The sequence below is a fragment of the Polypterus senegalus genome, chromosome 13 (assembly GCF_016835505.1).
Source record: "Polypterus senegalus isolate Bchr_013 chromosome 13, ASM1683550v1, whole genome shotgun sequence".
Taxonomy (NCBI): Eukaryota; Metazoa; Chordata; class Cladistia; order Polypteriformes; family Polypteridae; genus Polypterus; species Polypterus senegalus.
The window spans coordinates 124,001,989-124,018,058 of NC_053166.1; the positions used below are offsets into that span (position 1 = coordinate 124,001,989).

At 38.4% G+C, this 16,070-nt stretch overlaps 1 protein-coding gene across 2 annotated transcripts in view; it reads left to right on the forward strand.

Annotated features, from left to right (window-relative positions):
- cluap1 (clusterin associated protein 1) overlaps positions 1-16,070 on the forward strand; it is a 48,949-nt gene that overhangs the window by 21,206 nt on the left and 11,673 nt on the right. For both annotated transcript variants that reach the window (XM_039775437.1, XM_039775438.1), the window contains exons 8-10: positions 1,587-1,720; positions 2,918-3,059; positions 6,265-6,337. In XM_039775437.1, coding sequence (XP_039631371.1) covers positions 1,587-1,720; positions 2,918-3,059; positions 6,265-6,337 — 349 coding nt within the window. The remainder of the gene's footprint in view (positions 1-1,586; positions 1,721-2,917; positions 3,060-6,264; positions 6,338-16,070) is intronic.

The window sequence follows — 16,070 nt, forward strand, 5'->3', positions numbered from 1 at the left end:
GGAAAAGGATGGTCTGAGACCACCAATATACATAGAATATCTTTATTTTCACATATGGAAAACACTAGGTGTTGATAAGGGCAGTTCTGCCAGATTATGCCTGTCACTTAACTTTTATACATTGCAGTAAAATAGGGGTAGGTGAAGACTTCTTCTTCATCAGGGTGAAAATCTAGCATGCACTGATACAGCGCATTGCCGTACCAAACACACAACAAACCACATCAAGGCTTTTTACAGTGGCTGGAGTGCTAATCCTGCCACTGTCCCCTGAGTTTTCCCTGCAGTTTCGAGGAGCTGCTTACAGGGCTGGATACAGGTTAATGTCATATCCAAGACGGAGCAATTGCAGGTTAAGGGCCTTGCTCAAGGGCCAATGGAATGGATTCACTTCTGGCATTTACAAGATTCGAACTGGCAACTTTCTGATTGCCGGCACAGATGCCTAGCCTCAGAGCCATCATCCATCCATCCATTACCCAAACTGCTACATCTGAACTACAGTGTCATGGGGGTCTGCTGGAGCCAATCCCAGCCAACATGGGGCACAAGGCAGGAAACAAACCCCAGGCAGGGTGCCAGCCCACCGCAAGGCACACACACGCACACACACACACCCACACCCACACACACACACTAGGGACAATTTAGAATCACCAATGCACTTAACCTTCATGTCTTTTTCTGTGGAAGGAAACCGGAGTACCCGGAGGAAACTCATGCAGACATGGGGAACTGGGTCTCCTAACTGCGAGGCAGCAGCGCTGCCCACTGCGCCACCGTGCCACCTCAGAGCCATCACTCGACATAAAATCTTACAGACTGTTTATTATATGACACAAAATTAACACATACTGACCATAGATAGATAGTTTTTGTGTTTGCCATTGTTTCAGTACATATTTATGTGAACGTAAAACATGTCCATTTATATAATTCTGGCAGATATGGCTCAGTTATACAGATTAATGTATTGTATAAACCACCCCATCAAAATATGTAGAAATACATATGAGCCATTTAGTCAACATGCCTGCACTATCCAGCCAGTATGCTTTATCAATAAAGTCCGTGCCCCAGTTTGCACGTGAATAATAAACACAAGGTTTTTTTATGTTCTTGTCTATCTGTTTTAATTGTAATCACTGCTGTTTTTATGCTATTAAAGAGCAGAATACCTTCATGTGATTAATTATTTTGTCAAGGATAGTCTTTCTATAATAATTTTGATGTTAGAAAACTTTCATTATTTTTTCATAGTATCCGGTATTAGAATTTATAGGCATATGTTAGGTCGTTGAGGTGAAATGTAAAATACAGTATCCGAGTCTATTTTTTGTAATTACAGATTAAGATAAAATCAATTTCTGACTTATAAATTCCTTTCATTCATCTATACTTTTATCTCCCGAAGCTTTGTTATGTTTGATGCAGTAATACATAGTGACAATTGTGAACACAGATTGTTCATTGTTATTAATTGTTGGCTAATGACTGAGAACATCAGATATTCTGCTGTGGCCCTTTAATATTTTTGGGACTAATTGGATTTGTTGATTTATATTGTGACTATTGTGCTACTATAGGAGAATGTACAGAAGACCAAGGACATGCTGAGTAATGTTGCTTCTGATGAAGCAAATCTTGATGCTAAGATTGAAAAGAAGAAATCGGAATTAGAGAGGAATCACAAAAGACTACAAACATTGCAGAGTGTCCGGTGAGTGCCCCTTTGTTTGAACTTTGCATTTGTTTTGTTGTGGACACGTTAAGTACCCTAGGATTGCTATGAGTGCAAAAGACATGGGGCCTCATTTATAAAACTTTTTGTGTGTTTGAGTGTAAAAATATGTACACAACAAAAAAAAAATCTGAACAGTTTTCCCTTTAAACTTAATTCACAATCACCTTGTGACCACACCTTGAATATTGCCCTGATACATTCATATGGAGCATGCTAATCCACCTTGTACATTTGTAATCTCAATGCTGCAGATCTACATTGGCTGGTAGAGCAGCCTCCCACCTGATGCATCAAGACACTGCCACCCGCATTCAAGAGAATCTGGCTGAGCTTCACAACTGAAGGCGCAAGATCATGCCTGGCATTATAGGGCCTCTACTCTGCATTCTGGGGCTCAAAGAAAGGCAAAAGGCGCATGAGTGGGTATCCACTATTACCTGGCACATGTAACGACATGATTGCTGCAATAATGAATAGTACAGGCCATATGAAAAAGTGCGGTCTGGAATGAAAAAGTAGCTACCACAATGGCCACCATGATCTGAGTTTGACTCCCCGATCTTTGGGCTATATTTGTGTCCACATTCTATCTATGATGGGTTCTTCCCTTTCATTTTTTTGAAGAGCAGAGGAAAACTCACAAAGACGTGGAAAGCATATGAACACTCCACATAGGCATTGACTTGGCCATGACTTGAACCTACAACTCTAGAGCTGTAAGGCAGCAACGACAAATGCTGTGTGACTATGCTGCCCACTATTTGTAGAAACTAAAAGAAAATAAAGCGAACTAAATTTACACTTAGCATATACTGTATATTGTATAAATATTTAACATTTCCAGAAAATAAGTCATCACAGGAAAAATGGATTTAAAATGAAAGTGCACATATCCCATATAAATCTAGCACTAACGGATGACCAAATACAAGCTGATGAGCATTTAATTTTAACAAATTTCTTAAAGAAATAGTTTAAAAGCAAGTCACTAATAGTTATGGTTTCATATTGTTAGCTGATGTGAGGACTCTTGTAGACATTGTTAAATCTTATTTGTCACTGTTTTCCAGTGTTTGCGTATAATGTCCTCACTCGCTATACTGCTCAGGACTATTGCGTATCTTATAGCTGTTTTCTCTGCCCATGTATGTATGTTTTTCTTTTACCTCTTAGTCCAGCATTTATGGATGAATATGAAAAAAGAGAAGAAGACCTCCAGAAACAGTATGAAAGCTATGTTGAAAAGTTTTGCAATCTGGCCTTTTTAGAGCAGAAGCTAGAGGATTATCACCGGCTGGAACAGGAGAGATTTGAGGTAAAGATCCAAGCTGCTGTTGTCTAATTTCCTGGTGCCTGGTATTCCTTCATACATAGCCACCTCTAAATGTGTCTACTTGCTTACCCAGCTAGATTAACAGAGTAAGGTAATGAAGTTTGTTTTAATTAAGATGAGCACATATGTTTTAGGTTACAGTCTTTCCTTGGCACCCATAAGTAAGTAGTCTAGTTTTTCTAAGCAAGGCTTAGATGAGTAATTTTTGTCTTACTTGAACTTAATAAAGAATAAAAATAATGCAATGTGAAAGCGAAGATAGTGAATAATCTGTATTAGAACACACTCTCAAGATAATCCCACCTACTACAACAACAAAAACATTTGTTTATATAGTACATTTTGATGAAATATAAAGATGAAATATAAAGGAAGTTAATATTAAACATAAATAAACTAGATTAGACAATAATACTATAAAGTAACAAGTAAAAAGGTAAGGTCAGATGACCCGGAGGACAGAAAAAAAAACATTCCATTTAGGCTGGATAAAAAAAACTAAATCTGTAGGGGTTCCAAGGCCAAAAGACTGTCCAGCCCCCAATAGGCATTGTCCCTAACAAAATGTGCTAAATCAGTCCTCATGGTTTTCAGGCTTCATATGGAAGAATTTGATGATGATGGTCATGTGGACATCTGAGGCAGCCACCATTCATGCATAAACATAGGGGGCAGCATGGTACCTTGATCAGGTGGTGATTGCGCAGATTGCCGCCACAGAGGACCAGAAAAAGACAGCGGAAAATGGTACAGAACTGCAGAACCCAAAGGAAAATAATAATTCATTGCCCATATAGACTAATACGGATACAACTAAAATATAGCTACGAAAAAGCCATTTTAAAATAATGGGGTTTTAGTAGTTTTTTTAAATAGTTCCACAGTATTAGCCTGGCAAATTTCTTTTGGAAAAGTATTCCAAATTTTAGGAGCATAACAGCAATAGGTCATCTCACCACTTCTTTTTCAGGTTGACCCTTGGAATTTTAAGCAGACCTTCATTTAAGTTTTACAACTTGGAGTGTAAGGAGACAGACATTTCAAAATATAGGATGGGGAAGATTATTTAAGGCTACTGTGGTAGTATTTTAAAGTATTATATTCATTGTATGTGATTAGTTAGTACGGTGTTTAAAAAGTTTAACAAATTTTTGAAGGAGCAAAACAAGCATATTGCTTTCAAAGCAGTCATCCTTATAGCATATATAATAAAACCCGGATTATCTGCACCCTGATTTATTGAGGTTATCGTGGTCTGGAACCCCTACAGATTTTATTTTTTTTCTCCAGCTTTTGGAGTTTTTTTTTGTTTTTTATGTCCACCCTGGCCATCGGACCTTACTTATTCTATGTTAATTAATGTTGACTTATGTTTATTTTTTATTGTGTCTTCTATTTTTCTATTCATTTTGTAAAGCACTTTGAGCTACATTTTTTTGTATGAATATGTGCTATATAAATAAATGTTGATTGATTGATTGATATACAAGGCAAACCTGTAAGTATGATACACTAATTTTGTTATTATTCATAAAAATGTTGCTGTAAATACTATACTTTTAACCTCGACTGTATTGAGCGAGCAGTCGGATATCTGGGGACTGTGGTAATTACTCACTCACCCCTCCCCAGCTACCCCTACTTTACTATTGTCGGTGTGTCGCCAGCGTTGTCAGTGTACACAAGCTGAACTGTTTCAATCACGTAAGATTTTTCTATTTATATATTTCAAAGCTCTCAGGTAATCTGCTTGTGGGAACTGTAAGCCCATGTTCTCTGGGTTGAAGGTTAGTGCATTGCGGCATGAGCTAAGTGGAGAGCTTCATCAATCAAATGCACTGAACCTATCTCAGACCACTGTGAGGAGTGAACTTCCTTGGTGACATCATGTGATCTCTCTCTGTTTCAGCCCCCTGCTACTGTGTGCATTGTTGTCCCTCCATTACACTTATCCACTGTGCAAGTCGCATCCTTATCACCAATTGATTTGCTGTAGACTCACACCACAAAGCATTTGCTATGGTCAGCTACCGGTGATGAGCTGTGAACCCACGGCCTCTGGTTCAGAAGCGAGTGCTTTGCAGCATGAGCTTAATGGACACCTCAATTTCTCAGCTGCACAGAGCCTGTCTGACTATTGTGCTCGGTGCGTTTTCCTTGGGATGTCTCTCTCTGTGTGAGCCCCCACCTTCTCTAAGCAGCATCGCCAGTATAGCAGCCATCTGTTTTATCTGAGGTTTCAGCTATCCGAAGTAGCATTGGTCTACATTACCTCAGATAATTGGGTTCTCCTGTATTTAAATTCCATGTGTGAAGTGAGGTCATTGAAGACATTCCTGATGAACATGGGAACAACATGTAGCTTATACACACAGAATACAGCAATTGTCAGCTTACTTGCTAGTACTACAAAAACATACACTGGACAATGTTTAATTTTTAAATGCTAAGTTATAGTTGCAGTCACTTGACACTAAGAAGCACCTTACAATAAGGTGAGAATTGTTTTTATTTGCAATCAGTCTATTCTAAAAAATGCAGTTTCAGTTTGATAAGCACATTTTCTTTGCATTTTGATTTATTGGCGGCATATGCTGGTACAGTGGTTAACACTGTGACGTATTCCTTTAGAGTCCTGGGTTTGAATTCCAGCCTATAAACTGTCTCTATATAGTCTGCATAGAGTTTTATTCAGCTATTTTGATTTTCATCTTACATCTTTAAGACATACATCTTAAGGTATTTAACAGCTCCATACTGGCCCCATATGGATGTGTACTTCAGTGTGACTTGCAGTGGACAAAAAACATTGTTTGCCATTGGTTCTTACAGGGACGGATTCTCACCCTTGCTACCTGAGCCAGATTAAAACAGTGTGAAATTGTTTGTAAATAATTCGTGATTTTTCTCTCATTTATTATCTTAATGTATTTTATCTAGTGAGTCCTATACCCCTACTGAGGTCCTGTTAATATTTAGGTTTTTGTCAATAGCAAATAAATGATTAGGTTTGAAATGTCAATGTATAACATTTATTTACTTGTTTTTATCAAAGTTGAAAGTACCTGTATGTTAATGAGGTGCTTGTATCAATTCGGTTTCTCTGGCTAGCCTTCATTGGAGCAGCTCTTGCCATGTGTTTATAGTGAAATTTTTTCAATTCACTTTTCCTTATTTGGTTTTACAGGAAACAGAGAACACTCTGCGTTTGATGCAGAATAAGCTGCGAGAGGAAGAGAAGCGCCTGATGAAGAGTGGTGGTAAGAAAATTCTGAACTCTGAGTATTGTTTAGAAATAAAATTGCTTTTCTAATATAATTAACAATAAAACAATCAGTTTTTATATTATTGAAAGAAAACTGATATAAACTATTTGTGAGTTTGGAACAAATATCATTATTGAATTCAACCATTGCACAACAGCGGTACAAAACACTTTTTAAGACATCTGTTTGTGGTCAGTTTTAATTTGAAAGTATTTCAATGAAGCAGCAAAATGTCAGGAATTGTAGACAATGTGAATTTTTAATTTAAATAACCCGTTCAGTTTTATAAATATGAGGCAAAAATGTATCACTGCACAACAATTTTTTTAAGTGTCTTGCTTCCTGAAAAGGTACCTACTGGGTATGTACAAATATAGTTTTGGTTTTACTGCATCACGTAGGAACTCTGAGAAACAGACATTTATATATTTACTGACAATAACGTATTTAGTCACGTTAATGTTTCACATAAGCTGTTAAATTCAACAGTGTTTTGCTCCTGATTTTCTTTTGTATTCAATGTTTGGTGCATCACGTTGCAGTGTCAAACAGTAGTCAGCAAGCATTGATGGCTTCCAGTTGCCCTGGTATCGTTTCTCCATTGTAGCAATGTCCTGGTGAAACCTTTCATTGTGTTCATCACTGACAGAACCGAGATTTGCAGGGAAGAAGTCCAAGTGTGAGTGGAGGAAATAAATCTTGAATGACATAGATAGATATATAGATAGATAGATAGATACTTTATTAATCCCAAGGGGAAATTCACATAATCCAGCAGCAGTATACTGATACAAAGAAACAATATTAAATTAAATAGTAATAAAAATGAAAAAAATAAAAATAAAATTAATGTTAGCATTTACTCCCCCGGGTGGAATTGAAGAGTCGCATAGTGTGGGGGAGGAACGATCTCCTCAGGCTGTCAACGGAGCAAGACAGTGACAGAAGTCTGTCACTGAAGCTACTCCTCTGCCTGGAGATGACACTGTTCAGTGGATGCAGTGGATTATTCATGACTGACAGGAGTTTGCTTAATGCCCGTCTCTCTGCCACAGATGTTAAACTGTCCAACTTTACTCCTACAATACAGCCTGCCTTCTTAACAAGTTTGTCCAGACGTGAGGCGTCTTTCATCTTTATGCTGCCACCCCAGCACACCACCGCATAGAAGAGGGCACTCGCCACAACCGTCTGGTAGAACATCTGCAGCATCTTACTGCAGATGTTGAAGGATGCCAACCTTCTCAGAAAGTATAGTCTGCTCTGACCTTTCTTACATAGAGCATAAGTATTGGCAGTCCAGTCCAATTTATCATCCAGCTGCACTCCCAGATATTTATAGGTCTGCACCCTCTGCACACAGTCACCTCTGATGATCACAGGGTCCATGAGGGGCCTAGGCCTCCTAAAATCCACCACCAGCTCCTTGGTCTTGCTGGTGTTAAGGTGTAAGTGGTTTGAGTCGCACCATTTAACAAAGTCTTTGATTAACTTTCTGTACTCCTCCTCCTGCCCACACCTGATGCAGCCCACAATAGCAGTGTCATCAGCGAACTTTTGCATGTGGCAGGACTCCGAGTCATATTGGAAGTCTGATGTATATAGATTGAACAGGACTGGAGAAAGTACAGTCCCCTGTGGCGCCCCTGTATTGCTGAACACAATGTCAGACCTGCAGTTCCCAAGACGCACATATTGAGGTCTGTCTGTAAGATAGTACAATCCATGCCACCAGGTGTGAGTCTACTCCCATCTCAGTCAGCTTGTCTCTAAGGAGCAGAGGTTGGATGGTGTTGAAGGCGCTAGAGAAGTCCAAAAACATGTTGCACTTCATTGTTTTGTATGCTTTGAGAAGTTTGTCTACCAGCTGAATGTAGTTTGGGGACCTGTAATTGCCCAGAAAATTGTCAACAACGTCTTTGAAGGCTTTTTAGGCAATTTTTTCTGGCCCAACTAACAGATCTTCAAACCACTTGTCACTCATAACATGTCTGATCTGGGAGCCAACAAAAATGCCCTCTTTGATCTTGGCGTCAGTTATTCTTGGGGAGCATCTGTCTTAAATAACGAAAACCTTCGCCTTCCTTGTTCAGTGCTTTCATGAAATTCTTCATGAGTCCCAGTTCTATGTGAAGAGGAAGCAATAATATCTTTGCCGTGTCAACAAGCGAGTCATGTGTCACATTTTTCTGTCCTGGAACTAACCTACCCTGCATTGCAGTTTCTTCGTCTGGTTCGTCTAAGGTGGTTTCGGAATTGGAAGACTGTCGTCATGTGGCACGGGTCTCATTGCTGAAGGCAAATTAGGATATATTCAATTGACTTCTTGTTTTTGGCAGACAAACCAGAAACATTAGTCAAACAGAAGTAACAGCCAGTCACATGGTCTTTCTGTTCTCACCATATCATCGGAACAGCAAACGGCATCGTCTTTCGAATGCCTCTGAGCCAGGCTCTCAGACTGACAGCACTTGTCGCACAGCAAATATGAGGCGCCCATTCCTTGTCTTGATCATCAGTTCTGCACCCGAAATACAGATGATAAGCTTTCTTCACAAGAGCAGTCATCCAACATCTCTGAGGCGCAAGTATATATTCGCCACAGATATAGCAGAATGTATTGTGGCTGTTACGCCATTGGCTAGACATATCGCCCGACACCAAAACGTCTATAGCATCAAGCTTACTTAATGTTATAGTGCTACAGATACTATACTTTACTATACTGATACAATGCATACACACTGACTATCTATATTAACCAAATGAGCAGGATCGGTTTATGCAAGCCACCTTTATAGCATGCTGATACAGTGGCAAGCTCGTTCAGACCTGCCCAGGCATTCCTAGGATGTCATCTTCCACAGAACAGCTTCCAACCTGGCCTGGTTCCATGCCTGGACATGCCCAGGCTGCACAAACCATTGTTGATAAGTCACTTTACGGGAGCGAAAATGTTTGGACACAAATATAAAAAAAAATCATGACAAAACTGAAACGTAATGTGATGGGTAAATTTTGATGTGGTATTCGTGATCAGCACCCAAAAATCTATAAGAGACACCCAACAGTGTTCAAGAAGCAAAAACTTTGTTGTGCAGTGTTATTAACAATATACATTATTTAAATAAAGTTAACAATTTATCTGTATAATTTTAATATACATACTTTAATGCATTTCATCTTAAAAATAATATCAAATGTACATTCTAATATTCTAACTGCACAGAGCTCCAAGAGGATAGCTCTTGGAAATCAAAATCAACTTAGAAGCCACTCATCATCATCTGTAAATACACACTCTCTTTTACTGAATTCCTTTATTGTATGTTACAATGAGATTCAATATGCAAATCCTCCATAAACTTATTTTCTTATAAAACAATAAAATAACAATAATTTAATAATAATAAAAGAATAATATACAGTATGAAAGCAAACATACAATATACATGTACTGTATATATTGTGCAAATGATTCATAAAGTGGCACAGGTTGTGCAATATTACAGCTGTAGTGCAAGTTTACAGTGAGATAATTGTAATTATAAGTACTGGGAGCACTTGATGGACTGATTGAGTGCATTTATAGGTCTTCAGATGAAACTGTTTCTGAACCTCGAGGTTCATGCAAGAAAGGCTCTGAAGCATTGGCCAAATTGAATCCATGCAGATGCTGGTGGCTTTCCTAAGGAAGTTTGTGCTGTAAATGACCTCCAGGTCTGGAAGCTGTATCCCGATAATCCTCTACACTTTCAACACAACCCGCCGTAGAGCTTTCTGATCAGCTGCTGTACAGCTGTGATTACACACTCTGACACAATGGGTTAAAATACTCTTGAGTGGTGCACTGAGAGTAACAACACTAAAGCAGCTGTGGTATTTGGAATAGCTTGGCCATTCCATGCACCATTATAATGCTACAGGTTGATTACAATCAGGGGCCTTAAATTTATAAATCATATGAGATTAATTTCTGTGTATTTGATAAAGCCCACGTCATAGATGTGAAGAAAGGGAAACCACACAGTAACAGTAGCACTGCTTTGACGCTGGGTGACACCAATTTACAAAACCGAGCAGAAATGTACATACCTGGGATGCTGTTGTGAGAATGTGCCTTGCTTTACACCAGGTTGTGTTTTTATACATCACAATGTGAGTGTGGAAATGGGAGTGTGCACCTTTAATACATGAGGCCCCTGGTGTCTGCATCCTCTCCTTGCTATTTTATGTCTTTTGATATTTTTAGAAAATTAGCAATTTGTACAGTTATTTTAGTGCTGTCCATTTTGTTTATGCTGTAAAAGTAAATCATTTCAGATAACTTGGGAAATTAATGCAGCAGGTATGGCATTTTACAAAAGCTAGCAGCTTTGTTTGTTGCTTTGGGCTAATTTTCCTCATCCTACTGTTTTCCTTTACCGACTTGCATTAAATAGCTCAGATTTAAATACGTTACCTGATGAATTGATTCTGAACCCTTTTCTCCCTGTTTGGGCCAGTATATCTGAAGATTTGCCTTTAAGGATATTTATCAAATTTCATAACCAATTCTTATCATTCGTTGGACTGAACATTTTGAAAACAAAGTTTGCTTTCAGTATGTAATGCATTGGAGTTATTTTTATTGTAGTATTATTATATTCAGTAACATTTTGTTGTATTTTCTTAATTTTGAAAAGAATTAAGAATTTGTTTTTATGTGGGCATCCAGGTGATTAGTGGTGCTGCAGTATCATGTTACACCATGACACAGACCTTTTTGAAGTTTGCATCTTCTACCCTTCAAGGTGCAGTTTCCTCCTTTGTCCCATAGACATGCATTTTAGTTTAACTGGAGTTTCAAAATTTGCTCTGTGTGAATCAATCAGTCCCTGCCTTAGAGGTGATGATATCCCTTACAAATGTGGATTGGATTAAGTAGATTTAAGAATTTAATGTGTTTGTTTATATATGTTAGAGATGTTATTGACCTTATATGCAAAGGTTCAGTAGGGTAAAATATATCAGTCATTCATCCAACCCAATTAATGGGGTGCCTTTAAGTGATAGCACCAGTCCATTTCAGATACACACTCACTATTTTTTTCTAACCAGGGTGCCTTTTTCATGTGAAAGGAAAACCAGAGTAATGGTAGAAACAAGCACATATACATGGAAGAACGTGCATACTCCACATAGATAGCAGCCTGGTGGTGGGATTTAAACACGGAGGGCAGCACTACTAAGAAAATTAAAGGAGACATGTATAGCAGATAAAAACCTTTCACAATAAGCATCATTGCATCACACCATGACGTCTGTTCCACAAAATGCTACTCATTGTAATGAACTGTTAGACTTACTCTAGACTATCATCCGTGCGCGCATATATCAGTTTTCAGAACCTGACAATTTTTTTTTTTATCTATAGTTATGGCAAGCTGAGCCAGTCATAGAAACAAACATGGACTCGGCATCAGCCCATCACGATAAACACACACGTACTCTGAATCGATTTGGAGTCCAGAGTCAACAAAAACTGGAGCAACAGATTCTCATTTTAACCCGTTTCATAATTTGAGGTTTCATCTTATCTTTTATTTAAACTCATTTAATTACTTGCCTTTTTTATGTTTGCACTCTGTACCTGGGAAAAACACTGTATGACATGCATTTGAATGAAATTTCAAATGATATGTCTGTTTTACCATAGCTTTTAATAGTTAAGAGTCCATCTATCCATGCATTTTCTGTAACATTTGAAATTTATTTTTTTCTGTAGCATTTGCTCTCTTAATTGTACCACAATCAAAGCAGTTCTCCAATTGCATCAGAGAAACATTTGACAATGATAAAAGCAACTGAAGTGGAATATCGTACTCTGTATTTTTCCCTTTGATATGCATATTAGCAAGCCTTGACTTATACAACCGATAATGTTCAAACAAAAGAAAAAAGCTAAACCTTAGCAAACAAGCTAAGTAAAGTCTGTTTATTTTGGCATGTAAAGCTCACATATATTTAACTTCTGTCCAAAAATGAAAAAAGCCTGTTGTGAACTTCTGGATTTACACATTAAAAGTAGAAACTGGGAAGAACAATTCACCAACCATTCATTTACGCTTGCTTTCACAGTAGCATGAGGTGCAAGACAGTAACTGTTGTGAAGTTAGCGCTATCTAGCGCCCAACCCGGCACAGACTCACTCCAGAGGCGCATGTAAACTGGCACAAGACTTTTATTTTCTTTACCTGTGGGGCACATCTTCCCTGTGAACCCCACAGGCAATACACAACAGTTCCACAAGCACTTAAAGATAAGCACCAAACACACAAAAAGCACTCTCTTCTCAAACCACCACTCCTCCCTGGCAACCTTGTCCTCTTCCTCCCGATTCTGGCCCTTGAGTAGTAGCCGCAGGGTCTTTTTGTAGCCGGTGTGAATGCATTCCAGCCCACAGAGGCTTGTTAAGCCATGCAGCTCCTCTGGGTGGTGGCTACTGAGCCCAACAGTTCTGAGTCCTGAAGTCCCACACCTATGGCCCCGATGTAACCCAGGAGGGCTGCCACCACATGTCCCGGTGGACATAGAGTGCATCCCATGGCCGCTCCCCCAGATCCAATGTTAAAGGTGCGTCCCGGCCGGGCATTGAACTCGGCCGTTCGTCACACTGTTCATGGGGACCAAGGTACTAATCCATTGCCAAGCACACTCACATATTCTTGCTTGTACAGGTACAGTTTAGAGTCCCAAATCAACCCAATACTGTTGTACCAAACCAAAAGAAAACTCACATGGAAGATTGTGCAGCCTTCACAGAGACAGCAACCAGGACTGGTATTTATGTCCAGTCTCCTGGAGGACTAATCACTACATCACTACGCTTCCCATATGTCAATAATGGCTTACGTCCAGGAAAGAATTGGTTAGAATTAAAATCTACAGCCATTGCCTGAATTTTAGAATCATTCTCCGGGTCATAATATTGGACTATATGAATAGCTGTTACACTGGTCATGAGTGTGGTTGGGCTGAAAATCACTAAGATGCTGGATTAAACCCTGTCACTGAGTCACTTTGTGGCTTTGAATAACTCCCTTTCACTATTAAACAACCAGTGTTCGCATCATAGAAATGTGGAAACAACTTTTGATTTATACAACCCTTTGGCAAAAAGCATTTGCCAGATAAAGAAATAAAACACAATTGGTGTTTGGAGTATTACTGACAGTTAACAGCTATGCATAAATATTGGGATATGTGTTTTTAAGTAATTCTCTTGGTGACACTAAGATAATTGCATTATACACATAAAGTAAAGGAAATCTTATTCTTAGGTCTCTGCTTGCTTGTAAAGAGTATAAAAAAAAATGGTGCTCGTTCAGAGCTACAAGCTTATTATCTTAGGGTGATGCCTATTCAGGATTTTATTCTTCTCCGTGTCTTTACTCTGTGATTTTTATAAAAGCAGCTAACTGTTAATTAAATGGTTTTGTGAAGTAGTTGTATTAAGTTGACCAGAGGGTTAGGTCACATTGTATCAGCTGTGCCAACGCAGAAAGATGTGGGTGCTTGCAGTGCTATTGCAGGTGGAAATTGAGATTTAGCCAATTGGTGACCTTTTCAGGAGGATTTCTAAAAGCAGTATTCCATTTTAAAGGCATAGCAACCTGCAAAACAAAAGATGGCAGTATATCTAATTAACTTGCACTTCTTATTGGTCAGGCCTGAAGTGCTTGTGTGGCAACGGATGACAAAAGAAACCCCAAGGGAGTCCATTTCTATAGCAATAAATGAGGCACGTTCTTTTTACTGTTACAGCTTTTCTTGTAGATGTCATTTTACACAATACTTTATACAGGGATGAAGATGGTATTTCATTGGTTTCACTGACAAGACTTATGTGAGACTCTTTAGTCCCATTGAATTATAACTCTTAATTTGGCCACTTTTGCTTTATTGTTAATAGATGGTATTAAATGGTATAGTGGCTTATGTAGTCACAAATTAGACTATCAATAATTCATACTAGAGAATGCATTTATTCCTTAATTTCCACCCACCCACATTTAAAATGTTCTGGCCTGCAGTTTTCTATTTAATAAAGCAAGCTAGTATAAGATACCACAACTCACATAATACCAAAAAGTCATTTACATCAATGCTCTGGGATTCACAGAATGCTTTCCATCTGAAAGCAATGCTGATACTAGAAGGCTTACAGACCTTTTATACCTTTGTTTTCTGTTAATGAAAAATGTTGTTTATTTTTATGGATAATTTCTGATTCAATCTGCCTCGCTTCAGATTTTTAAAACCATATTGACACTTTTTAGATAATGTCAACACAATTCTGCAGATCATAATGGATTAGTATCCCTCAGTCTGTTTCCTGCTTATTTAATCAAAACAGCTGCTTTATGTATATTACAAAGCTGCAAAGGGTACCAAATTAGAAATAAAACATCACAGCCATTGTGGTCCTGGAGCATTCATGCGCAGAGAGATGGGATGACCATCATTTACACTTTATTATACTTATTTTCTTAGGAAGTGTTAGTTAAATCATCTGGAAAAAGGAAGTGGGAGCTGACCGTGGTGCTCATTTCACAGAACTTACAATTATTGTAAACTATAGTATTGCAAAAAGTACAAAAAAAAATGAACACAGCATAATGGCAGTAACTACAAGAAGCAAGGCTGGAAAGGCCTGAGATGAGAATGAATATGAAGATGGAAGAGAAGTGAGTGGTTGGATGAGATAAAGCAATTGAAGACATGGATGTATATAATGGTTGATGATGTGGATAAATGTGGTCCCACCTATTAGGATTCCCAAGACCACTGCAAATGTAGTTTGATTATTCTTTAGACTTATTGACCACAGTGAAAAGTAATATCAATAACGTTTTACATAGTGCTTGGAGTAATTGGTGTTTAAAATTTATATTAGCTTACCGACTGAGGCAATTTCGTTGCTGTTCTTTTTCTGAAAAGCAGCCAAAAACAGTTGAATGTAAAAAATTGAAATATGTCAAAACTTTCAGTAGTACTTCTGCTTAAAGCCAAAAATTGGAGCCATTGACAATTCACTCTTGCATTTAAAATGTATATGAGATACACAGCTGGCATGCTGCATTTATTTTGAATATAAAATCTAATTACAGATTTTATTTGTATCCCAGTGGAAAAAAGGACATGTGTGCAGTCTAAAATGAAGCTGGCACACACAAAAAGAGCCTCAACCCACAGTTCTGGGTAACACTAAAAGCTCTGAGTGCTACAGCAGCTAACACATGAATGTGGAGTTTCACAATCTGTTATGAAGGTGAACTATTGCAGCTTTTGGTGCTCTTTTTATTGAAATATATTATCGTGTTTTGGCTGTTGTGTTGCTTGTTGGTTGAACATGTTATTTACATTTTCACTTTGCTCTGTACATGTGACACTACTACTGCTGCTGATTAAGGGGTGGCACAGTGGTTCACATTGCTCCTGGAACATGGGTGCACATCTCAGACTCCATAAGACTGCATGTTCATTCCATGTTCACTAGGATTTTCTCACATGTCCATTCATAACTCATCTTTAAGCTTGTTATACTATACTTGGCGACCCTAAACTGACCCAGCAATATTAAATGTGCATATGTGTGTGTGTGTGTGTGTGTGTGGGTGGGTATATACACTGCAAATGACTGTTGGTTTCTTCACTGTATCCAAAACTTCAAGGTTAAATTTGA